This window comes from Salmo salar, chromosome 26 (genome assembly GCF_965601325.2).
Source record: "Salmo salar chromosome 26, fSalSal1, whole genome shotgun sequence".
Taxonomy (NCBI): domain Eukaryota; kingdom Metazoa; phylum Chordata; class Actinopteri; order Salmoniformes; family Salmonidae; genus Salmo; species Salmo salar.
The window spans coordinates 22,228,117-22,254,112 of NC_138316.1; the positions used below are offsets into that span (position 1 = coordinate 22,228,117).

At 42.6% G+C, this 25,996-nt stretch overlaps 3 protein-coding genes across 3 annotated transcripts; all 3 read left to right on the top strand.

Moving 5' to 3' along the window:
- The first annotated feature begins 765 nt into the window (after positions 1 to 765).
- LOC106587385 (programmed cell death protein 5) lies at positions 766 to 8,767 on the top strand. Its single transcript, XM_014175740.3, has 6 exons — positions 766 to 963; positions 6,704 to 6,747; positions 7,049 to 7,110; positions 7,239 to 7,330; positions 8,123 to 8,194; positions 8,272 to 8,767. Exons 1-6 carry the CDS (start codon positions 898 to 900, stop codon positions 8,320 to 8,322), a joined length of 387 nt encoding a protein of 128 aa, XP_014031215.3. The 5' UTR covers positions 766 to 897; the 3' UTR covers positions 8,323 to 8,767.
- A 1,052-nt stretch (positions 8,768 to 9,819) lies between these two features.
- On the top strand, positions 9,820 to 13,901 carry erg19 (Diphosphomevalonate decarboxylase). Its single transcript, NM_001140496.1, is given in 10 exon segments — positions 9,820 to 9,965; positions 10,266 to 10,336; positions 10,420 to 10,534; positions 10,639 to 10,785; positions 10,940 to 11,139; positions 11,262 to 11,336; positions 11,451 to 11,669; positions 12,522 to 12,637; positions 12,712 to 12,820; positions 13,072 to 13,901. Coding segments are annotated over 10 exon segments (1,209 nt in total). The 5' UTR covers positions 9,820 to 9,889; the 3' UTR covers positions 13,153 to 13,901.
- An 8,499-nt stretch (positions 13,902 to 22,400) lies between these two features.
- Positions 22,401 to 25,565, top strand: LOC106587384 (cytochrome b-245 light chain). The gene is made up of 6 exons (XM_014175738.3): positions 22,401 to 22,634; positions 23,054 to 23,123; positions 23,380 to 23,454; positions 23,729 to 23,812; positions 24,102 to 24,183; positions 24,558 to 25,565. Exons 1-6 carry the CDS (start codon positions 22,577 to 22,579, stop codon positions 24,753 to 24,755), a joined length of 567 nt encoding a protein of 188 aa, XP_014031213.1. The 5' UTR covers positions 22,401 to 22,576; the 3' UTR covers positions 24,756 to 25,565.
- The last annotated feature ends 431 nt before the right edge of the window (positions 25,566 to 25,996 follow it).

The window sequence follows — 25,996 nt, forward strand, 5'->3', positions numbered from 1 at the left end:
TGGTTCAAATGTCTCCTTCCAAAATTCGATTTGTGATTGTGATTAATCCAAAGCACCGGAACTAATGCTGCTCATTATCTCACGCATCCCGTTTATCATGCCAGATCTATGGAACCATTTATGTTTACGTAGTCTGTCCACGAGAGATGAAACATTGTCGAACGTTGCAGATAGAAATGCCACGACCAGAGTCGACATGATTTCTTGTTCTACGTGTCAGATAGAAATACGTTATGAAGAATAAACATCTGAACGTTCCAAAACATTGTGTCCTGATGAACGCGCCCCTGGCTGACTGTGACCCACACCTGTCACCTGGGCCTATTCAGGTGGTTGAAAGTCATCCTTCAGTTATTATAGGTAGAAATGTACCTAAGAAAGCACTCTCTTCTGTAATACTAGTTATACTATTATAGTTATTGAGTACAGACCACAAGAACTCTATCCTTTCTATGTAGTACATAGAAAGGATAGAGAGTAGACATTCTCTGAGATCCCAGTCATTTGTTTCACCGGCCTTTAGATGACAGCAAACACTTTTTTTTAAAGTTTGATCTGATATGAACAAAATGTATAAGCTTTATTGGACAGTGGGGTTGCAAAATAAACTATTACAATCTTATGTTTATGTATGATTACATTAATTATATTTTATGTTGTAAGTGTGACTGGTTGATGGGCTGGCCTAAGGTGTCCAGCCCCTCATCATTTCTACCTAGATCATCCTTTTGTGGCTCGATTGCTTTATTCTGGATGCATATTGGATTATTCTGAGATCGATTACATTATACTGAAGCAGGGCCCGGCCCCTAACGAAACAGTTCCACAAGACTCGTGAAGTGACAGATTTTCTTATTTTACCACTGAAAAGGCCTATTTTCTATCAATTCGAACACAATGGCCGACGACGAATTGGAGGCTATCAGGCGGCAACGCATGGCCGAACTGCAGTCAAAACATGGGGTAAGGAGAGAACCTGAGGGGACCAAAAATGCATAGATCCGACCATATATGGAGATCCACTGTTCAGTCTGTCGCTAGCTAGCTAGTGTTAGCCTTATAGTTCAAGTTTAGAGTATTTTAACCTATTTAACCTAAGGAATTCTCTATTAATGTTCATTGCATGTTTGCATAGCAGCCAGATAATTCTGTACCTAGTTAACTAGCTAAAGTAGTTATAAGATACTGTAGCTAGATAGCTAGCTAAGGCTAGCAAGCTAACTCATGCCATAGTGAGAAACGAGTTATACTACCAGTAGCTAGTAAGCTATATAATGTAATCAGCATTTATGAATAGCAGACACTTCAAGGAATAGGCGAAACAAACGTACATTTAAGTAATGAACAGGACAATGATCAGCTAACTAGTTGACTTTGGTGCTTGCGTCTCCCACTCCTCTGGAGTTGACAATCGCGTGCCCGCCCTACCGCTACCCTGGTGCGCGTGCATGTGCCCAGGTGTTTAGGTGAACATGTGCGAGAGTAGTGTGAATGTCAGTTTTTCAGATCTAGTTTGTAACAATAAACTGAACATCATTGTTAGTAGCCCACCCTCTGTCTGGATTATCTAGCAAGCCTGTTTGGCACTGATTTCTAAAACTCATTAAGCAAAACACTTTACTGAATAGATATACCTAGATTAGCCATATATTGGACTAAAGGGGCCTAAAATCACACCTTTTAGTCCAAGGACCTTACATGTTCTGTTTAGAGGTGAGTTGGCTCTGGCAGCCAAAATAGCCATCAAAACATGAATCGATTCTCAATTGCGGTACGGTTCTAGAAACATAAAGCCCTCAACCCAAATCACATTGAAATAATTTCACAAATGCAAAATGTACACATTACTGTACACTGTTTTAACTGGTTTTAACAGTTGCAGCCGACAGTATTTTTCAGTGACAACAAATTTGTGGCGTCCTTCCGTTTACGCACAGGTGTTCAAAGCGCAGAGAGCTAATTAGCACAACAAGCACTTCTCAGATTTCTATCACCTGAAACAGTCACAGAAGATAAAAATACATGCACGAGACGTGTGGGTACTTGCCGAGCTCGTGCATGTGTTTACATGGTTCTGCTCATGCTTCATGTGCTAGAAGTCTGAACACATTACCAGCGCTTTGAAACATTTATGTAATTATACTTTCCTGTGGATATATTGTTTCACATTCCTACTGCCAAAAGGACCAACTGCACGGACAACCGGTTAAGTACACTATAATATTTTATTCAACATTCTAGCTTGTAGAGGTCTTGAGAGGAAACATTCTTGACTGAAACGCTCATTTCTGCCCAACGTAGAATTCAATGCATTTCAACGTCCGGTTTTCAGGCAACTGCACGACAGAAGTCAATATCTTCTGATGGAGTTCAGTCTAATTTTCTTAACATAACCAAAGGAGTGCCACAAGGCTCAATACTAAGCCCTTTACTGTTCACTATTTACATGAATAATGTTGGTTTGTCCCTGAAGAATAATAATAACTGGGGCTTACATCTCTATGCAGATGACAGTTATTTATTCCCAAGCCCCCTCAGTGCAGCAAGCCATTCATGACCTTCAGCTTGGCTTTGATTCAATTCAAGAATCGCTCACCGATCTTAAATGAATGCTAAATGTTGATAAAACCATGTTTGTTTTAAAATTGATGCTAAAGACCTTGAGAGGAGCCCATATTGAGCTACGTCCCCATTTATAAGTAACTAGGCATTTGGATTGATGATAAGTTGGCCTTTAAAAAAACGAAAGAATTGCATGTAAAGATTGATTTCCTGTATACAATGGCGATTTTAGCATGTAAATCTTGGTGGGGCAAACTCATTATGATGTTTTATGTATGCCAGCAAAGCCACAACACTAAACAATATATTAATTGCACTATAACGGTGACAAACGGTACCCACAAACTGTTAGGGCCTACATAAAGCAGTCCCAACGGCAGAACTTTCTTTTCAGCACCATGGGGTGAATCCTTACCACCGCTACACCTGGCTATCAGCGGAGCCTTGTCTGTCAGCAAAACACTTAATTTGACCTCATTTACTGCCTTTTTTAAAACATAGCTGATATGGCTGACTTGCTTAAACAAATGTGGATTCTATTGACAATGGAGATGTACGAACTATGGCTTAAAGGAATGACGAGCGGATAAGAGGCAATCCGTAACTTCGACTAAGACATTAATGAGCGAGGTAAGACGGATGTAGTCAATATAACTATTTGTTCAGCACTTTTTAAATGTACAGCAACAGAATTCAGAACATGGACCATTCTTACAGTATTCTTCCTGTACACCAAGTCAGAACCTTAGGATAAATAAAGGGGTATATAAGCAGACAATGAAAGCTCATACAATATTCAATGATGACATTTCTCTAAAACAGGCTATAGGCTACATGTGCACCACCAAGTCAGAACAGTAGGCTAAGTTATGAAGGGGAAAGGAACCACATTATTAGGGTGAGGCACATGGGCTGGTAACAGCTTACTACACAACATACACTTAGTATTTACTTTCATAGCTACATTATACATATCTCATTGGCATATTGCATAATTTATGCAGCTTAATAAAATACATTTTTGAAAAAAACAAGGTTGAATCATGACGTCAGAGCTTTAGAAAGAGTTCCCGACTTGGAATTCCGAGTTGAATGACCGTTCAAAACTTTTTTTCCCAGTCGGAGCTAAATTTTTTTCCCAAGTTCCCAATTGTCTTGAACTCACTGAAGTCTGAGATTTCCCCCTCCCGAGTTTCCAGTTGTTTTGAATGCGGCAGAACTCATGCGAGATTGACGGTATGGCGAATGTATTCGACCTTTTCTGGCCCATGGTGTTGCGTACAAATGTTTCTCCTTTAAGCTTGGAAAAGAGACCCTTAAACTCAGACTTGGACCACACACCCTCTCCACCGAATAGCAGGGGAAGCAACATTGTGTTTATTTGCAACGCTTGCAGTTAGCCACTGATTCCTTCCAAATCACACATAGATGAATTCGGGATTTCCAATTTGTTGTGTAATGTTTATGTCCAATGGCCGATGAGCACCAATGCGTTATATCTATAATTTCTCTTCATATGACAAGGCTTGAAAAGGATTTGCCAGTAGACGTGTCGACGTGATTCATGATGATGACTGCTTGTCTAGCTTGCTAGCTAAGGTTTTGAAAGTATGATGTTGACATGTCCAATCAAAGCTACGGTAGATATAACGTGATTTGACGTCATTGTATCTGTGGCCAATGACCTTGAGCCTTCTTGGATGGGCACTTCTAATGTAAATCTATGGCAGCACCCAAGGGGGCTTGAACCTTCTAGCTTTCCCTGTAGATTTTGTGGTGACGTAATGTCCCCATGAGTGACAGAACACTGAGCCAATCACGCCGCAACTAGTGAAGATTACCATCCCCTACGCTCAGTATTTTCTGCTCTGCCGCTCCACCACAGAAAGCACTGAGCTAGGCTGAAACGCCTGTATTTTGAAGCTGCCTTACTCAAGAAAGCAAAAAAGACCATGTCTGTATGCAGCTTTATTAAGTCAATATTTTGTATTTTTTTTATATTGTTTGAAAATTGATATGTGACACATATTAATGCCAAAATAACATGTAAAACAGGCAACAATTTTTTTTTAATATATATATATATATATATATATTAATTAAATTCCACTATTGTGCCTAATCCTTATTGTGGCTAGCTTCACAACACATAACCCGGTCTGGTCGAGCTTAACTAGCCAGATGAAGCTAGCTGGCTGCTTATATCGTTAGCTTTGGGCAACAGGGTTAAGTAGCTGGCTAGCTATTTATTTTCATGAACTGAAGTTCAATTTCAATTGGCGAAGAACAAGTGGCAACCTAGCTAATACTTACTCACAGGGGTTCCTAAATCATTGCTAAGAATAATAAAAATGACTGCAGTTTCTACTGGTCATTGTTTTCAGTCTGGTTGTATTAGTGCTAGCTAGGTACCAAGCTAAAGCTAACTACCCCAGAAGTTGCGATCGAAGAAATTATGCTTTATTACCAACGTTGTATTGTAAACACATCGTTCGTGGCCAGGGTTTGCTTGTTTGCAGACTTTTTTGGTACATATTTGACAGTGCTACTGTATATTTTTTTGACACGCAAAGACCCAAAAGGCGTTCCATAGTATGTATGTTGTGAAGCTAATAGCAGTGACGCTATCAATGTGTAACTCCGGTAGGGCAACATCTGAAAAATAGCACACTTGGTAGTGTGTACCAGTGCTCGACCAGTCGGCGAAAGCCAACATCACCCACGACAGAGAACGGTTGATTGTCAAGGGCAATGAATCCCATTATCTTGGCTTTAATGGATTTCGCCTTTGAGTTGCATCACTGAAATGTTCTTACTCTTTCAAATGACTGCTTGACTTGTTGGCTGCTCAATCCACACAGCAGACATTGTGTGGGCTAGGTTAGGAATGCTGTGTTGCACGTGTAGCGCAAAATTTTACGTGCTGTTATTACGTCATGTGCCAACGTTATATAGGCATGCATGGTATCTTTGACATCGGTTTTTAACATCAGCATTAAACTAGACATCGGCCGATAACGATGTTGGCATTTTTAGGTAATATCGTCCGATTCCGATATGTTCACCGATATATCGTGCACCCCTACTATCCTCAATAGGCACTAAAGGTTGTTAGCGTCTATGAATGGGTTATACCTAAATATGAGTGACATGATGACAGAGATTATCAATAAAAAGATTGGGAATGGGATGGACATAGTCACACTAGGAATCCTTTCATCCAACAGAGATGTTGTCATTGAGTTTGAGTTGCTAATTTTTCAGAGTCTGTCTTGGAACCAAATGAATCCAGGGGTAAGCTGCTGTACAGCCACTGTACTGCACATTGTGTGATGACGGTGACATGGCAAAAGGCTGTATAATTAATGAGCTGGACTGAGCAATGCAGCATGTCTGGCAGTTCTGCATGTGCTCCATGAGAAATGTGACCCAAGTGACCCAAGTATGTTTGCAATAAAATGTTTGAATGCCAGACCGTGGAGTATTGTGAATGGTTTGGGACATGGTTATCAAGCTTGAGTGAAGCTTATATGTTGAACTATTTAAAATGTTATTGTATTTTTTTGAAAGCTTTTGTATATTTTTTTTCTCTCTCGAGAAACCTATAAATATTAACTTTCTATTCTACTGTAATACAGTTAATTTTTATCCCAGTCCAACTCCCTATCCCTGTCCTCGAGGTAGGTTAGATTTGAAGGAACCGGGTAGGTGTAATCAATACTGGGATGGCTCCACCCAGTCTACCAATAGGTTCCTTCAGATCGGCAAACTCCAAAGGAGTAGGGATAGGGGAGGGGGCAAAGGGTTGTTTTCTGAACCACGTTTTGGTACAGGTTAAACTGTTGTTCAAGGATCTAATCCCATTGTTTTATAACGCTTTGCCATGGGTGTGAAAAATGAATATAAATATTAGGATAGGCTACACTTCAAGAGAGAGCTGACTTGCGCTCTCAGCATGGCTGTGTGATACAGTAGCCTGTTGGCTAATGCAAATAAAAGACACATTCTCTCAAATAGCCTGTATCCAGTGGCTGGTCTGTTCTCTTGTTGTTTAAAAATAAATATTTATTTTATGCAATTAAGAAAAAGGCAGAGTAATGTGTGGACTTTCTGACTGTCTCTTTCTCCCCTCGCTTTCCAGGACTCTTCAAATGACCAGCAAGGGCAGCAGGAGGCTAAACAGAGGTTAGTTTTCATTATCCATCTAAACTTTTATTCCTGTCATGCATTCACAACTCAGCGCCGAGTGTAGCTACATTTCAGAGACACAGATGTCTCCCTTGTTGTTGGTTTAGTTCACAGTAGTTTGCTAATGTTGCATGTCTTGACCTGCAGTTTGCAGCTCTGGTTTAAGAAGAACTATGTGACAGACTATTTATAAAGCTAGTCAATGTGATAAAACAATTGGCTTCATTTCCACAGGCAGCCCAATTGTGTAAATGCAGCCATTGTGGCCTAACTAATCTTCTGTTCGGTCTTTTCACAGGGAAACAGAGATGAGGAACTCCATGCTGGCTCAGGTTCTAGACCAGTCCGCCCGCGCCAGATGTAGGTCTTTCATATCCCCCTGGTTTGAATGAATCATCGATCTGATATTGGAACTTTCAGTACCAACACATGGTTAGCAATAGGTGGCGCCATTGCCTAAAAGTCTGCTATGTTTTGTTGCGTTGCAGTGAGTAACTTGGCTCTGGTGAAGCCAGAGAAGGCCAAAGCAGTGGAGAATTACCTCATACAGATGGCCCGCATGGGCCAGCTGGGAGGAAAGGTGAGAGAACTGGACCTAAAGCAGTGTACAAAACATTAGGAACACCTTATTATTGTGTTGCACCCCTTTTGCCCTCAGAACAACCTCTATTCATTGGGTCATGGACTCTACAAGGTGTCAAAAGTGTTTCACAGGGATGCTGGCCCATGTTGATTCCAATGCTTCCCACAGTCGTGTCAAATTGGCTGGATGTCCTTTGGGTGGTGGACCATTCTTGATACACACAGGAAACTGTTGAGTGTGAAAAACCCATCAGCGTTGCAAAAATCTGGCACCTACTACCATACCCTGTTCAAAGGCACTTAAATGTTTTGTCTTGTCCATTCATCCTATGAATGGCACACATACACAATTCATGTCTCAATTGTCTCTTGGCTTAAAAATCCTTCTTTAACCTGTCTACTCCCCTTCATCTACACTGATTGATGTGGATTTAACAAGTGACATCAATAAGGGATCATAGCTTTCACCTAGTCAGACTGTCATGGAAAGAGCAGGTATTCCTAATGTTTTGTACACACTTTATTTATTTTTTACACTGTTTGGACAAAAAAAAACTCTTAGACGGCCTGCCGGTTCTTTCCCTTCACTAGTGACTGCATTTCCCCCTAGCAGTCATACGCAGGACCATATTGTTCCTTGTGAATTCACATGCAATTTTATGATTTTTTTTAATCGTTTAACCGGAAAGAAATGGCTGTTTTTTAAACATTAAGAAAAATTCCCTATGAAAATCACTGACTTGACCCATCTGCTATTAGCTCTTCCTTACATTTGGATTGTCTCTTTCAGATTTCAGAGACTGGTTTGATCGACATCCTAGAAAAAGTTAGTCAGCAAACAGAAAAAAAGACAACTGTCAAGGTGAGTCCACGGATCAAGTACAATTTCACAATTTCCGACAGGCTTTTAACTGACTGCGTCCCCTCTCCTACCCACAGTTCAACCGACGAAAGGTGATGGACTCAGATGATGATGAGGAGGATGATTGATGCGTTGAAAGCAGCCCAGGAGCCAGTCAGATGGCTGGCTTAGGGCGGGATTCAGGACATAGATTGGAGCAGGGCTCTGTTCGTTGGCAGCCATCTTTGACTTGCCAAAGGCCCTGCATTAGTGATGCACCCTGGGATACCACATCAACCCCTGTGTGCATCTGGAACTCGTTACTATATTCTCTCTTATTTTCATTTTCACCACTTTTTAAAAAACTTTTTCTACACCACAAGAAGCAGAACAAAATGCAACTTAGGGTATATTCCTGCTGCTGCATTTTTTTAGACTGCTTTGTGAATACTGTCTGTGTGCTGCTACTCAGCAATAGTGAAACCAAACTGGACAGAGCACATGGGTATATTCATCGTTTTTTTTATTCATTTTTGGTGATCTGTATCCTCAACAGTTTTACATTTAAAAAAATAAAAAAGCCTTACATTTGAATGCTTATTCCACAAATAATCAACACAGTTTTATCATGATGATATTTTGTCTTTGAGCTGAGTGCTTGAAGACTCATTGATTGGTTATATGGGTTTGCACTACATTTGTTTTATTTAAAAAAAACTTAAGTATAATCACATAAGAGCAATGGTGTAAGAAAAGTCTAAAATATGTATTAAAATGTAGTCGATATTCTTTACAAGGCCTCCTAGGTTGTGTATTAGGCTATACTTTGCATTACATTGAAATCTATAGGCTGACATTACATAGTTGGTTTGACTCACTAGGTTCAAATGCTCTTTTCTGAAATGTATGCGATATGTGCATTAAGAGGCTGAGATGTATTTGTAGCAGGATTTGTTAAATTATCTCAATTGTTAGTCTACGACAGCACTTGAAGAACTTCCTGCTTCACTCTTATTGAACAGGTGTATGGTGAGACCACAGATATATGAATGGTTGCTTCTATTGTACACCTGCCACAGGTAATACTCAATATCTGACAGTACATTGATGTTCTTACAAGCATGATGTAACTGAATATTTGGAGATAAGTTAATGGGAGATTTGGTTTCAAAATGTTCACGCCAATAAATCAATGCCAGCATTGATAAAGCAGACAAGGAGTCATTCTTCTTGATCATAAAACAAGTGTTCCTGTTATAATAATAATGATACACTAGATTACTATAATACACAGGCTGTACGTTTTTCCTTCCCTTGTAACCATAATTTCATATAACAGAATTTCACAGAGGGTCAAGAAGAACATAACACAATAGCTGTTAATATACGACATATGGTAAAAAAAATACACCTCACTACTATTCATATCCAGTCACCGTACAGCATTTCTGGCTGTGATCATGTGGCTCTGGCCTCATTTTCAGGCGACCGTGGTCTGATCAAAAGGATTGGCTGCCTCGTTTCAGTGACGGAACATGAGTGGCTCTAATTGGTGGGAGATTTAGTCATGTGCTCTACCCCTCCAATCAACAGAGACGTTTTGTAAAGCGCTAAGGTTGTGCAGATATTACTGTATCAGTGGATCTCAAAATAGTAGACATCGCGTTTATAGTAATTTTTGTTATTTTATTGCTCCTGGTTTTACTTTTTATCAAAATGCCCGAGGTTAGCGGCAAAAAGCTCACCATGGTAACATGCAGTGCGCCTGTGAATATTGCTGTCATCAAATACTGTGAGTATTGTATGTTCGTATAATCCACTAAAGACATCTGATCGTCTGACTCGGTCAACCAAAGAACATTGTCAACCAAGTGTAGCCTGATGGCCACATCTAGCTTCATGTAACGTAAATTGTAACATTGACTGAATCAATGACGTGCTTGCTCGCCACACTAGCCACGCTTTGATGTTTGTGCATTGGTACATGACAAATGTATTCCCACAATGATGTGAAAATAATGTTCTCTGTACAATCTTTGAAAATAACTATGTATTGAATTGTAAATGCTTTGTTGTTATTGCTGTTTCAAAGGGGGGAAGAGGGATGAGGAGTTGATTCTACCCATAAATTCATCTTTGAGTGTCACATTACATCAAGACCAGGTAAGACTGTAATACTGTACACCAGACACTCAGAAAGTGGCTAAAAACGAACGATTACTGCCTTCTTTCCTTATTCCTCCCAGCTCAAAACGACCACAACAGTGGCGTGCAGCAGGTCGTTCCAGGAGGATCGTATCTGGCTTAACGGCAAAGAGGAGGACATAACCCAGCCCAGACTACAGTCCTGCCTTAGAGAGAGTGAGTCACTATATGCAATGATATGATAGAGGTAAAGGGGGAAGAGTAAGAGGGCAAAGGGGGAGGACAAGTAATGATGTGTTGTTGGTGGTTTCCTTCCTCAGTTCGGTGCCTGTCCCGTAAGCGACGCAGTGATGGGGAGGCTGATGTAGACGCAGCCGGTTTATCCCATAAAGTTCACATCTGCTCTGTCAACAACTTCCCAACTGCAGCCGGACTGGCCTCTTCTGCTGCCGGCTATGCCTGTCTGGGTAAGAGACTGTGTCTCATCATAATGGTTTGTACCTAACACAGCATTAAATGGATCAAATGAAGTAAAAGCTTGTGTGAAACTAGTTTTATGCTTACTCCTTCTTTTCCTTTTGTCTCTCCATCTTGTCTCATGACTCCATTCTCCTGTTCCAGTGTACACCCTGTCCCGGGTAATGGGAGTGGAGGGGGAGTTGTCTGCGGTTTCTAGGCAGGGTTCAGGCAGTGCCTGTAGGAGTATGTATGGGGGCTTTGTTCAGTGGCTTATGGGCCAGCAAGGAGATGGCAAGGACAGTCTGGCCCAGCAGGTGGAGCCAGAGACTCACTGGCCTGAGCTCAGGGTCCTTGTACTGGTGGTAGGTCTCTCTGATCATTACTGAAGATGGCTTTTTCTGTAGCAAATGTTGGCATATACATTTCTCCCATGTCTTTAATAATCTCAACACCCCCATCTCTTTGTCTCGCTCTCTCTTTTTAGGTCAGTGCTGAGCGGAAACCAGTTGGCAGCACTTCTGGCATGCAAACTAGTGTAGAGACGAGCATTCTCCTGAAGGTACATACACACACACACACACACACACACACACACACACACACACACACACAGACACACACAGAGTTATATGTCATTAACCCTTACCCTTAACCCTTGCGCTCTCCCCCTCAGCACCGGGCAGACTCTGTGGTCCCAGCCAGGATGAAGGAGATGATTGAGGCTGTACATAAGAGGGACTTTACTGCGTTCGCTGAACTGACCATGAAGGACAGCAATCAGTTCCATGCCACTTGCCTGGACACCTACCCACCCATCTTCTACCTGAATGACGTGTCGCGCCGCGTTATCAACCTTGTGCACCGCTATAACCGTCACTACAGGGAAACAAAGGTGAGCACCATCAGAGAGTTAGTTCTTTCGTTTAGTCATGGAAATGTGCTAGTCATATGGAACATTGACAGTTCTACAAGGGGTTTAAGCTAAGAAGCAGAACAAGGTGCAGTAATTGTTGATATTCTGAGATTATGAAATAGAGATATGAAACTGGTAGTATTTCTACAGTTCAAGAAGAACAGAAAATGTGTTAACAAGCCCAAGTATAGATGTGGTAAAGAAGTCAATGGAACTTGACCAAAACAATGGAAATGCCATGGAAAGATCCAGAATCTCCTTGTCTCCTAAGTGAAATTAGCCTACATTTAGGCTATTGTTTATGTGTATTTCACACTATGTTGTGGTAAAAATTGGAGTATAATGCTTGTATTGATGTCATCTTCAAGACATGTTCACGTCATCGTCACCAATCAACTGCATTACAGTTAAAAATGACTGCCTACCACCACTGATTTCTCTATGCTACCAGCTTATACGAACGGGAGTTAGCATTTAGCAGTCACTTCTTCTGAACCTGAAACGGAAGTACTTCTAAATGTTATGCATTGAATACAGCCAAGTTTATCCAAATCGGACTTTGTAAACACATTGTGGGCCTGTTACAATACATTGATCATGGCGGATCATGGCGGATCCAGCATCCTTCTTGTATCCCCATGGTCTGCGTTCCATTGACCTCTTTACCGTGTCTATGACCTAGTACTTCTTCATGAGTCTCAGAGGACTAGTGCAGCATCACATCCCTCCTTCTGCTGACACTGTTATAACACTGCTGTAACAAAGCTAGAACTTTGGTCCAGAGTTCTTTTCCTGAGTATAAGCAGTGACCGATGTTTTCTCGTCTCCCAGGTGGCATACACATTTGATGCAGGTCCCAATGCAGTGATCTACACTCTTCAGCAGAATGTGGAAGAGTTTGTCCAGGTGGTCAAACACTTCTTCCCACCAGAGACCAATGGAGGACAGTGAGTTTCTCACAAACACACAAACACGCAGTCAGACAACACTCCCTCCTGTGACTTTACCTGTCCCATGTCAGCTTTCTAAAGGGTCTTCCGGTAGCCCCGACAACACTATCTGAGGAGCTGAAGCAGGCCATTGGTATGGAGCCCATGGTGAAGGGAATCTGCTATATAATCAGCACTAAGGTACACACACATACATAGGCACATACACATAGGTAGCACCCTCTGGGTCCTTTGCCCGTTTCCTGTGCATCTCTGCGTGTTGGCGTTGTGGAGGGTTTTGGGGAGCGAGCTTGATGCTCTCTCCAACCAGCTTATTGGAAATCACCAGGAATGCAGATCCTATAAACACACACATTATTTTTGGATCTGCTACATTTTGATGTGATATTAAGTTGGTTTGTCTGAGTGATTATTTCTGATTTGTGTATAAGGCTGGACCTGGACCTCGCGTGGTGGAGGACCCTAGTGAGCATCTGCTTGGATCTGACGGGCTGCCCAAGGAGAGTGCATGATACAAGCCAGCCTCCCAGCTGGGCAGAGACAGAACTGTTTGGTGAAAAGAAAGACCAGACATTAACAATCAACAATTCCAATTCAATCAATTGGACACATTTGCATAGACGTAGTCATAAAAGGGGCCATCTGCAATTGCTATATCCATTTTTGGACTTATAAATGTATTATATGTAACCACTGATTCTTGAAGAAGATAACTTATAAATGCTGCATGAGTTTAGTACAACTGTCGTACCGCATAAAATCAAAATATAAGCTTGTTTTACTACAATGTTTGTAAACAAAGTAAATGTAAACAAACATTTAAAACATGGTTATAACTATAATTTTGATATCATGCATGGTCAGTCCTTGCATCCATTGCGCCGTCTATAATTTTGAGAGTGGTTACATTTCTCCAGGCCCATCCCTCAGCTTTTTACCAAAACTAAGGATTCCCCCTTTAACTGGAGCGAAACAACCACACCCAGCTGAATACCTCTAACACTGTTGACTAGTGCTTCATTCAGACACTTTTCCTATTGCGAGTTTGGATGAAATGTTTTGTAATGTTAAAGATGCGGGGATGCCTTGTGAGAATGATCAGAAATGTTTTAGTACTTTCATAACTGTAAACTATTTCAAATGTATCTGTTGATTTGATTTTCTAAGTAGACTATGTACATGTTATTAAAGTATAATGGTTTAACAGTCACCTTTAGAGTGAGTGAATCATAAGACAATATAATAAAAATTGTTAAAACCCTTAAAGGATTATAAATGACAGTATTGAGAACAATGTCCGTGCTTTAGTATGAGAGCTGGATATACAGCCTACATGTCACCTTCAGAGGTGGCACCACAAGTCCCAGAGTGGTGGGGCCATTTTTTATCTCCTGATGCTAACCAGGTAAAACAACAAAAACTCAACAACCTCGTTGTCACAGGGACCTTAAGGGTTGCCTGGGGCAAGTGAACTGAGCAGTCAGGCAAGTTGAGTCTGCTTTAAAGTTGCCCCAGCTAAAAATGTTTTACTGAAAACAACAACACCGTAAGGAATTCCAATAGGCATAGCCTAAAATGGATATTTCTGGTTCATCCCTCATTGTTTAAGTCAGGGTTTCCAAACAAGGTCCAGTGCCCCTCTCCCCCTGCACTGCACAGCTGATTCAAATAACCAACTCATCATCAAGCTTTGATTATTTGAACCTACTGTGTAGTGCTAGGGCAAAAAACTAAATGTGCACCCAGTCGGGGCACCAGGCCCGAGTTTGGGAAACCCTGGTTTAAGTGCAAGTTGGACAATTTATGTCTGCTGGGCAAGTTGAGCCTGCTCTATATTACAACAGCTAAACGTTTCCCCCTAGACCAAATCATGTCATGCCTTTGAGTTCCACCACCCACACATGCTATGACATCTTCTGGTTTCAATTATGTTTCTAGAGACAATATCTCTCTCATCATCACTCAATGCCTAGATTTACCTCCACTGTATTCACATCCTACCATACCTTTGTCTGTACATTATACCTTGAAGCTATTTTATCGCCCCAGAAACCTGCTCCTTTTACTCTCTATTCTGGGCGTCATAGACGACAAATTCTAATATCTTTTAGCCGTACCCTTATCCTGCTCCTCCTCTATTCCTCTGGCGATGTAGAGGTGAATCCAGGCCCTGCAGTGCCTAGCTCCACTCCTATTCCCCAGGCGCTCTCTTTTGATGACTTCTGTAACCGTAATAGCCTTGGTTTCATGCATGTTAACATTAGAAGCCTTCTCCCTAAGTTTGTTTTATTCACTGCTTTAGCACACTCTGCCAACCCGGATGTCCTAGCCGTGTCTGAATCCTGGCTTAGGAAGACCACCAAAAACTCTGAAATCTTCATCCCAAACTACAACATATTCAGACAAGATAGAACGGCCAAAGGGGGCGGTGTTGCAATCTACTGCAGAGATAGGACAGAACTCTGCAGGCTACTATCCAGGTCTGTACCCAAACAATTTGAACTTCTGCTTTTAAAAATCCATCTCTCTATAAACAAGTCTCTCACCGTTGCCGCCTGCTATAGACCACCCTCTGCCCCCAGCTGTGCTCTGGACACCATATGTGAACTGATTGCCCCCCCATCTATCTTCAGAGCTCGTGCTGCTAGGTGACCTAAACTGGGACATGCTTAACACCCCAGCCATCCTACAATCTAGCTTGATGCCCTCAATCTCACACAAATTATCAATGAACCTACCAGGTACCACCCCAAAGCCTTAAACACGGGCACCCTCATAGATATCATCCTAACCAACTTGCCCTCTAAATACACCTCTGCTGTTTTCAACCAAGATCTCAGCGATCACTGCCTCATTGCCTGCATCCGTAATGGGTCAGCGATCAAACGACCTCCACTCATCACTGTCAAACGCTCCCTGAAACATTTCAGCGAGCAAGCCTTTCTAATCGACCTGGCCCAGGTATCCTGGAAGGATATTGACCTCATCCCGTCAGTAGACGATGCCTGTTTTTTATTTTTTTTAATGCCTTCCTCACCCTCTTAAATAAGCATGCCCCATTCAAGAAATTTAGAACCAGGAACAGATATAGCCCTTGGTTCTCGCCAGACCTGACTGCCCTTAACCAACACAAAAACATCCTGTGGCGTTCTGCATTAGCATCAAACAGCCCCCGTGAAATGCAACTTTTCAGGGAAGTTAGAAACCAATATACACAGGCAGTTAGAAAAGCCAAGGCTAGCTTTTTCAAGCAGAAATTTGCTTCCTGCAACACAAACTCAAAAAAGTTCTGGGACACTGTAAAGTCCATGGAGAATAAGAACACCTCCTCCCAGCTACCCACTGCACTGAGGATAGGAAACTCTGTTACCTCCGATAAATCCACTATAATTGAACATTTCAATAAGCATTTTTCTACGGCTGGCCATGCTTTCCACCTGGCTACCCCTACCGCGGTCAACAGCACTGCACACCCCACAGCTACTCGCCCAAGCCTTCCCCATTTCTCCTTCTCCCAAATCCAGTCAGCTGATGTTCTGAAAGAGCTGCACAATCTGGACCCCTACAAATCATCCGGGCTAGACAATCTGGACCTGTTCTATCTAAAATTATCTGCCGAAATTGTTGCAACCCCTATTACTAGCCTGTTCAACCTCTCTTTCATGTCGTCTTGAGATTCCAAAAGATTGGAAAGTAGCTGCTGTCATCCCCTTCTTCAAAGGAGGGACACTCTTGACCCAAACTGCTACAGACCTATATCTATCCTACCCTGCCTTTCTAAGATCTTCGAAAGCCAAGTCAACAAACAGATTACCGACCATTTCGAATCCCACCGCACCTTCTCCGCTATGCAATCTGGTTTCAGAGCTGGTCATGGGTGCACCTCAGCCACGCTCAAGGTCCTAAGCGATAACGTAACCGCCATCGATAAGAAACAATACTGTGCTGCCGTATTCATTGACCTGGCCAAGGCTTTCGACTCTGTCAATCACCACATCCTCATCGGCAGACTCAATAGCCTTGGTTTCTCAAATGATTGCCTCGCCTGGTTCACCAACTACTTCTCTGATAGAGTTCAATGTGTCAAATCAGATGGCCTGTTGTCCGAGCCTCTGGTAGTCTCTATGGGGGTGCCACAGGGTTCAATTCTTGGGCCAACTCTTTTCTCTGTATACATCAATGATGCCGCTCTTGCTGCTGGTTTGTCTCTGATCCACCTCTACGCAGACGACACCATTCTGTATACTTCTGGCCCTTCTTTGGACACTGTGTTAACAACCCTCCAGACGAGCTTCAATGCCATACAACTCTCCTTCCGTGGCCTCCAACTGCTCTTAAATACTAGTAAAACTAAATGCATGCTCTTCAACCGATCGCTGCCCGTACCTGCCCGCCCGTCCAGCATCACTACTCTGGACGGGTCTTACTTAGAATATGTGGACAACTACAAATACCTAGGTGTCTGGTTAGACTGTAACCTCTCCTTCCAGACTCACATCAAACATCTCCAATCCAAAGTTAAATCTAGAATTGGCTTCCTATTTCGCAACAAAGCATCCTTCACTCATGCTGCCAAACATACACTCGTAAAACTGACCAGCCTACCGATCCTCGACTTCGGCGATGTCATTTACAAAATAGCCTCCAATACCCTACTCAATAAACTGGATGCAGTCTATCACAGTGCCATCCGTTTTGTCACCAAAGCCCCATATAATACCCACCACTGCGACCTGTACGCTCTCGTTGGCTGGCCCTCGCTTCATACTCGTCGCCAAACCCACTGGCTCCAGGTCTTCTACAAGACCCTGCTAGGTAAAGTCCCCCTTATCTCAGCTCACTGGTCACCATAGCAGCACATACCCATAGCACGCACTCCAGCAGGTATATCTCTTTGGTCACCCCCAAAGCCAATTCCTCCTTTGGCCGTCTTTCCTTCCAGTTCTCTGCTGCCAATGACTGGAACGAACTACAAAAATCTCTGAAACTGGAAACACTTATCTCCCTCTCTAGCTTTAAGCACCAGCTGTCAGAGCAGCTCACAGATCACTGCACCTGTACATAGCCCATCTATAATTTAGCCCAAACAACTACCACTTCCCCTACTGTATTTATTTATTTATTTAGCTCCTTTGCACCCCATTATTTCTATTTCTACTTTGCACTTTCTTCCACTACAAATCTACCATTGCAGTATTTTACTTGCTATATTGTATTTACTTTGCCACCATGGCCTTTTTTGATTTTACCTCCCTTATCTCATCTAATTTGCTCACATTGTATATAGACTTATTTTTCTACTGTATTATTGACTGTATGTTTGTTTTACTCCATGTGTAACTCTGTGTTGTTGTATGTGTCGAACTGCTTTGCTTTATCTTGGCCAGGTCGCAATTGTAAATGAGAACTTGTTCTCAACTTGCCTACCTGGTTAAATAAAGGTGAAATACATTATTTTTTTTTCGAGATGGCTATGCATGAGGCTAGCAGCATCTCTCTTTCCATTGAATAAAGGCGGTTGACGTCAACAACCCTCAACGAATATTCAAAAATTGTAAAACATTGTGAGATGTATCCACCAATCCAAAAAGAGGATAGGCAGAAGCTAGACAACCAACTATGCTTATTAATCTGTGCTGTTTTGTGGACAACGACTCCATTGTTAGGGCAGAGAGAGTCAAGTAATTACGGTCCAAAATCTTAAAAGACACACCCTATCCCCTCAGCCCTCAAATTAACTGGACACTTCTGATGACATGTTTTATTTCTACAATTTCCAAAAGATAACCAAACAAAAACATATTTACTTTTTATTTGACTTGTTTGTGCTGTCATGTGCATTAGTAGCACAATTTCTAACTTATTTGCATTCGTTTTTACTTACACTTGTATGTTGACTTCTCCATTGATGTTGTTTTTCAGTTGAGTTTTCTCTGACTTTTCTTAGTGGATGTACAATCGTCGCGAATTGAATTGGAGTTTCAGGCCCCGGAGTGAACATAATTATACACTCGCAAAGACGACTAAAAACGAGGGCTAAGGTGCTTACGTTGCAAACCTCCCTTGCTTTGCTAATCATTTGGACCGCCACACCAAGATGGCAACTGGGATTCCCCCAAGGGCATAAGGAGAGGGTAAGTGGACGAGGGTGTGTCTTTTAAGTGTTTGGACCGTAACCCTTGTCAGTATATCCATAATCTTTGCCTTAACTAACTTTGCTGCCTGACATTTTTTATTTATTTTACCTTTATTTAACCAGGTAGGCTAGTTGAGAACAAGTTCTCATTTACAACTGCGATCGGGCCAAGATACAGCAAAGCAGTGCGACACAAACAACAACACAGAGTTACACATAAACAAACGTACAGTCAATAACACAATAGAAAAATATATATACAGTGTGCAAATGAGGTAAGATAAGGGAGGTAAGGCAATAAATAGGCCATAGAGGCGAAATAATTACAATTTAGCGATTAAACACTGGAGTGATAGATGTGCAGAAGATGATTGTGCAAGTATAGATACTGGGGTGCAAAGGAGCAAAATAAATAAATAACTTAATGGGGATGGGGTAGTTGGATGGGCTATTTACAGATGGGCTATGTACAGGTGCAGTGATCTGTGACATGCTCTGACAGCTGGTGCTTAAAGTTAGTGAGGGAGATATTAGTCTCCAGTTTCAGTGATTTTTTTTTTTTCAATTCGTCCCAGTCATTGGCAGCAGAGAACTGGAAGGAAAGGCGCAGTGATGCAAACTTATCAATTTTGTTTCTAGATTTAGCAACTTTTCAGACTACCCTGGAAACTTTTTGGTCAAACAGCACCTAGCAACACATTTAGCTACTTTTAAAAATGTATTTTGAACTTTTAGCAACTTTTGAAAAGTGACTCAAACGCTAAAATGCACGCATTTTCCCCTCTAAATGACACAAAAACGATTTTCTCTGTCACACACTCAGTCACAACACACGTGCCTTGCTGCAAATGTGCATTGTGAGTGATGACAGCAGCAGGCGCTCAGCTCGTGCACAGGCAGCGGCAGGCCATCAGCAATTTCAGCAAATTGCAAATCATTGTTGGCTGACTGCAGCAGCAGTAGTACGGGTTCGACGAGCCAAACCCAATGAATATTGTTGGTCACGAATGTTTGATCTTGAACAGAATTTACAACATCAATCAACATGTCTCAAAATCAAAATTGTACAGAAAAGATTGGGAGTCTGTACCTGAACAAATGTCAAATCATATTTTTCGGCGAGTGTATTCTACGTAATGACGCGTAATGACGCAGTTTTACGTTATCACGCAATGACATTACATTTACATTACATTTAAGTCATTTAGCAGACGCTCTTATCCAGAGCGACTTACAAAATGGTGCATTCACCTTATGATATCCAGTGGAACAACCACTTTACAATAGTGCATCTAAATCTTTTAAGGGTGGGGGGGGGGGGTTAGAAGGATTACTTTATCCTATCCTAGGTATTCCTTAAAGAGGTGGGGTTTCAGGTGTCTCCGGAAGGTGGTGATTGACTCCGCTGACGTGGCGTCGTGAGGGAGCTTGTTCCACCATTGGGGTGCCAGAGCAGCGAACAGTTTTGACTGGGCTGAGCGGGAACTGTGCTTCCTCAGAGGTAGGGGGGCCAGCAGGCCAGTGGTGGATGAACGCAGTGCCCTTGTTTGGGTGTAGGGCCTGATCAGAGCCTGAAGGTATGGAGGTGCCGTTCCCTTCACAGCTCCGTAGGCAATCACCATGGTCTTGTAGCGGATGCGAGCTTCAACTGGAAGCCAGTGGAGAGAGCGGAGGAGCGGGGTGACGTGAGAGAACTTGGGAAGGTTGAACACCAGACGGGCTGCGGCGTTCTGGATGAGTTGTAGGGGTTTAATGGCACAGGCAGGGAGCCCAGCCAACAGCGAGTTGCAGTAATCCAGACGGGAGATGACAAGTGCCTGGATTAGGACCTGCACCGCTTCCTGTGTGAGGCAGGGTCGTACTCTGCGAATGTTGTAGAGCATGAACCTACAGGATCGGGTCACCGCCTTGATGTTAGTGGAGAACGACAGGGTGTTGTCCAGGATCACGCCAAGGTTCTTAGCACTCTGGGAGGAGGACACAAGGGAGTTGTCAACCGTGATGGCGAGATCATGGAACGGGCAGTCCTTCCCCGGGAGGAAGAGCAGCTCCGTCTTGCCGAGGTTCAGCTTGAGCTGGTGATCCGTCATCCACACTGATATGTCTGACAGACATGCAGAGATGTGATTCGCCGCCTGGTTATCAGAAGGGGGAAAGGAGAAGATTAATTGTGTGTCGTCTGCATAGCAATGATAGGAGAGACCATGTGAGGATATGACAGAGCCAAGTGACTTGGTGTATAGCGAGAATAGGAGAGGGCCTAGAACAGAGCCCTGGGGGACACCAGTGGTGAGAGCGCATGGTGCGGAGACAGATTCTCGCCACGCCACCTGGTAGGAGCGACCTGTCAGGTAGGACGCAATCCAAGCGTGGGCCGCGCCGGAGATGCCCAACTCGGAGAGGGTGGAGAGGAGGATCTGAAGGATCTGACATCACATCGTTATTTAGCAACTTTTAGCAACAAATCAACCTGCCTCTAGCAATTTACCCTGAAAATTAGTTGGCAACACTGGAAAGGCGGCCAAAGGATGAATTGGCTTTGGGGGTGACCAGTGAAATATACCTGCTGGAGCGCGTGCTACGGGTGGGTGTTGCTATGGTGACCAGTGAGCTGAGATAAGGCGGGGCTTTACCTAGCAAAGACTTATAGATGACCTGGAGCCAGTGGGTTTGGAGACAAATATGAAGCGAGGGCCAGCCAACTAGAGCATACAGGTCGCAGTGGTGGGTAGTATATGGGGCTTTGGTGACAAAACGGATGGCACTGTGATAGACTGCATCCAATTTGCTGAGTAGAGTGTTGGAGGCTATTTTGTAAATGACATCTCCGAAGTCGAGGATCGGTAGGATAGTCCGTTTTACGAGGGTATGTTTGGCAGCATGAGTGAAGGAGGCTTTGTTGCGAAGCCGATTCTAGATTTAATTTTGGATTGGAGATGCTTAAGCTTAATGTGAGTCTGGAAGGAGAGTTTACAGTCTAACCAGACACCTAGGTATTTGTAGATGTCCACATATTCTAAGTCAGAACCGTCCAGAGTAGTGATGCTGGACGGGTGGGCAGGTACGGGCAGCGATCGGTTGAATAGCATGCATTTAGTTTTACTTGCGTTTAAGAGCAGTTGGAGGCCATGGAAGGAGAGTTGTATGGCATTGAAGCTCGTCTGGAGGTTAGTTAACACAGTGTCCAAAGAAGGGCCAGAAGTATACAGAATGGTATCTTCTGTGTAGAGGTGGATCGGAGAATCACCAGCAGCAAGAGCGACATCATTGATGTATAAAGAGAAAAGAGCTCTGATATAAAGTGTTTTTTCTCAAAATTGCCGGGATGTCACGTGTCCTACTTATATCAGTACACTCGTAACAGTTTAAGCATTACTAAACTTCTATTCGATCAAATAAACCTCACGTAGCAAATAATTAGCCATTACATTTTTTGTTGACCAAATTCGACACGCTTATTGGCCTCCATACAAAAACTTGGTGAGCCATAGAAACGAAACAACGTCACCTGCTTGTATAATACAGATTTTTGGCCGAGTTGGTGCTCTCGCTTCGCCTCTTCCTCTCTGCTTAAGGTTTACTCCTCCCAGGTTACTCCTCCCAGGTTACCCCTCCCTCCTCCCCAACGCTTTTGCCTATCGCTCAGAAGTTACGAGACCGAGGGCCGGACAAGGCGGCTGCTAACACCCACCTTTGTTCCTCCAACATTTATACATTTCACTTTCCATAATAATCGAACGTGACAACCGCGATCAGTTGGATAACTGCGGGGGGGTTCTGTTGGTCCGAACGGAGACAGAATGGGGAAAATAGAATGGGCTATGTGGGCCAATGAACAGGCTGTGGCGGCGGGGCTCAGTGAGTAGAGAACTTTTTCCAAGTTTAGACATCTGAGTTTGGTATTTGTATAATGGTATCAACTGTTAAAGGAATGTATAATAATCCCATTGAGTGTGTTATTACTGTATAAGAATGTGGGGGTTTTTTTCAGTAGGGTACGCCCAACAAACATCGGTCATTAAAATCGACCAAAAACAAAATGTATAAAATGTTCCAGACAAAAATATTATAAATCATGAAATTATATTGGTAGTGAGAATATTTGTAAAAATAAAAATAAATCATATCAACTTGGGAAAAAAGTGTACAAATGATTTGGTTCTTGGCACATTTCGATTTGAAAGTTACAGTATATAAAAAAAAGTGTCTTCATCTGTGACTTGCAGGAACTGTTTTGATAAACGAAACATGTTCTTCTTCCTACTTCCTCATTTCAGTTCTCCTTACTGGTGGCATAGTGGGGGTGGCCGGCCAGTTCAGGGACTGGGAGTTTGCTGCTTATTCTATGTATCCTTTCACTGGGGAAAAGCTGTCTCTCACAGTATAATTCCATGCACAAAATTGTATCTATTGTCGTGATTAAATGCTGATTTACCATTGACACGTCACAAGTAAATGTTTGTAGATGCGTTATAGACATCTACACCATCATTTATCTTATTTGTGCATTTATGTCCAGATGAGACCCAAATGTATATTTGCATTGTATAGTGAGGTCCAGGTGTACCTGTTGTTGTTGAGTAACCTTGACTGGTGTGCCCAGAGCTGCAGGGGTGTTTGTCTGTCTACTAGAGTACCCAAGGGGCAAGAGAAACAAGGGAACCAGCGTAGAAAGGACGTGAGTACCCACATATGTAACAGTATTGCTTCCGTCGTTACCCATCGCTCCACAAAAGCTGTGGCCCATGCAGAGCAAGGGGAGCAGAGCAAGGGGAACAACATTTCACATCGGTTACACATACACAATACCAAGGTAACGTTTCTGTAAAGTCACTCTAACAGTGATGCAACAGATATGATTACACCAGTTGAAAGCAAGTCATAAGCAAGTCTTCATCGCTGAAAGTTTGAAAGTTCATTATAAATAACTCTTAATATTGTGATTCTTCCAGGGGTCAGTACTGTTTCACTGTCTGTGTGAAGTCATTCGGCCCACTGACCAGGAACTACTATGTCAGAGCGTTTCTACATGCAGCGTGAGTACATTGTGTGTCAGTCTAGTCAGATCTCTGGGCTGAGACAACATTATTTCCCTTCACTGTCTCCTTCCAGCTGTAGCAGTCATTCTCAACACCATCTTCATTGTTTAAATATCACATTGCATGTTATCAATGCCTTGCCTTTGTAACACTCTTTTTCTCTGTGTGTGGTGTGTGTGTGTGTGTGTGTGTGTGTGTGTGTGTGTGTGTGTGTGTGTGTGTGTGTGTGTGTGTGTGTGTGTGTGTGTGTGTGTGTGTGTGTGTGTGTGTGTGTGTGTGTTTATAGGATCTGCGTTCCTGGTGCTTTCATCCTTGCAACTGTTCTTGGCTGTGTCTGCCTCGGCATAGCTAGCCTCATCTACCTTGCGGTTAGTATTTCAAGTATTTGACCCAGTTAGGTGGTCAGACAACAACAAGGTAGTGTTGTCTGACCGCCATATAAAGGTGTGATAAATATATTTGGTGCAATATCAGTTGATGCAACACTCAGGTTTCCTGTATGAACCGACTGCGCTTGATTTACAAGGAAGCGTTTGTTTTCCCTCTGGTATTTTTATTGAGACATTATTAGCAAGTTAAGAAACCTAGGCTGTCAGGGGAGTGACTTGGCTGTTATCACCTATTGTTGTTGGGAATTCACTGCATGCATGTTTCTAGAGTGCAGCACCAGAGCAATCCATTTATCTATGTTATTGAGGGAGCCTGAATTATCTTTTGTCTGTTGTGTCTGTATGTCTTCCAGGCGGCCATCCGAGGGGAGCAGTGGGAGCCCATCCTGCCCAGGAAGGAGAGTGCCCGTAAGCCGGTGGGAGAGAGCATCAAGCTCCCTCCCCAGAACCCTCCACCACGTCCACCTGCAGAGATGCGCAGGAAACGGGCAGAGGACCTGGAGGCGGCTGCCTATGTCAACCCCATCGCTGTCACTGCCAACGATGAATAGATCCCCTTACTGTCCTTCCTTCAGGCCTGCTGGGCTAAGCTCACTCCGGTTAGCTTATGGTTCCACTGAGCCCCAACCAAAACAGATCTACAGTGGAGCCCCACCCAGGCCATGCTCAGTCCCGACTGCCGTTGGCTGAGGGCAGAATCCTAAATTGAGATGGATAAGCTTGCATAACTTAGGTTTTGTGTAAAATGGGAATTGGCGTCAATGGGAATTTTTTAAGGACTGGTAACAAGTTAGGAATCAGGCCTCGGAGAGTAGAGGGTTGTGGAGAGGACACACTACTGCTGATGTTTGATGTATAAGGGATTGTATTGAACTGAGATGTTGCTGTGCCTTAGTTACTGCAAAAGGTTTGTGTCCTATATCTCTGCACCGCCTGCCACAACTCTTTCAGTTATAATTTTGGTCCCCAAAAGGCTTTGGAATGTAAATGGCAAAGTTTGTATTCTTGTTGTGACAGTAAGTTATTTTCAGAGCAATTGGACAAATAGATGTGGATGAGAATCAACCACATCTACTGGGACAGACCTAATGAAATGATTTAAAAAGAGAATGAAGAGCTATTTATACATTTTGTATCCTCAAAATATACCGTATTCTTTTACACTGGAATGTTAATTGTTTATAAGCAAGCACTGTTTTGCGTTATCTCTTTCTCTTTTTGGCCGGTTTACTATGTCAGTGGTCAACTGTATGTTGGATAGTTGTGTATTCACCTCTCTACAAAATGTATGTCTATGTTTTATGCTTGTTATGCTTTTGATACAATCTGGAAATAAACATAGTTATTCTAGTTATTTAAAATGTGCACGTTTACCATATAATCACAATTAATGTTTGTGTCTGTTTCATCATTGATGAACTGTGGGTTTGGAATGACAATTACGTGTCATGTCTCAAGTTTTGCATTTCCTCTTTTCTAATAGTTCCTTTGAACCCTATGCATTTAACGGGTTCCTTCTCACAGTGCAACACGCAAAGGCGCTCACATACTTTATTTCGACACATTGGAAATTCCTGCGCTATTCAGATCATACACAGCCACAGAGATGTCATACATTAGTTATAACAGATTATACAGATTATGTTTATATACCCTAAAGACATTTCCAGAGGTTGTGACATACACATACATTTATTTTCTCCATATGAAGCAACTTCTTCATTCCTATTGTCACAGTTGGCCTTTACCTCAAGAATGAGGAATACAATGTGTGTTTCCTTGAGTGCTCTGG

Coding starts and splice junctions, on each gene's coding strand:
- LOC106587385 (XM_014175740.3), top strand. CDS start 898: ATGGCCGACGACGAATTGGAGGCTATCAGGCGGCAACGCATGGCCGAA. Junction 7,111..7,238: donor CCAGTCCGCCCGCGCCAGAT/GTAGGTCTTTCA, acceptor GTTGCGTTGCAG/TGAGTAACTTGGCTCTGGTG. Junction 7,331..8,122: donor TGGGCCAGCTGGGAGGAAAG/GTGAGAGAACTG, acceptor TGTCTCTTTCAG/ATTTCAGAGACTGGTTTGAT.
- LOC106587384 (XM_014175738.3), top strand. CDS start 22,577: ATGGGGAAAATAGAATGGGCTATGTGGGCCAATGAACAGGCTGTGGCG. Junction 22,635..23,053: donor GGCTGTGGCGGCGGGGCTCA/GTGAGTAGAGAA, acceptor TCCTCATTTCAG/TTCTCCTTACTGGTGGCATA. Junction 23,455..23,728: donor GGAACCAGCGTAGAAAGGAC/GTGAGTACCCAC, acceptor TGATTCTTCCAG/GGGTCAGTACTGTTTCACTG.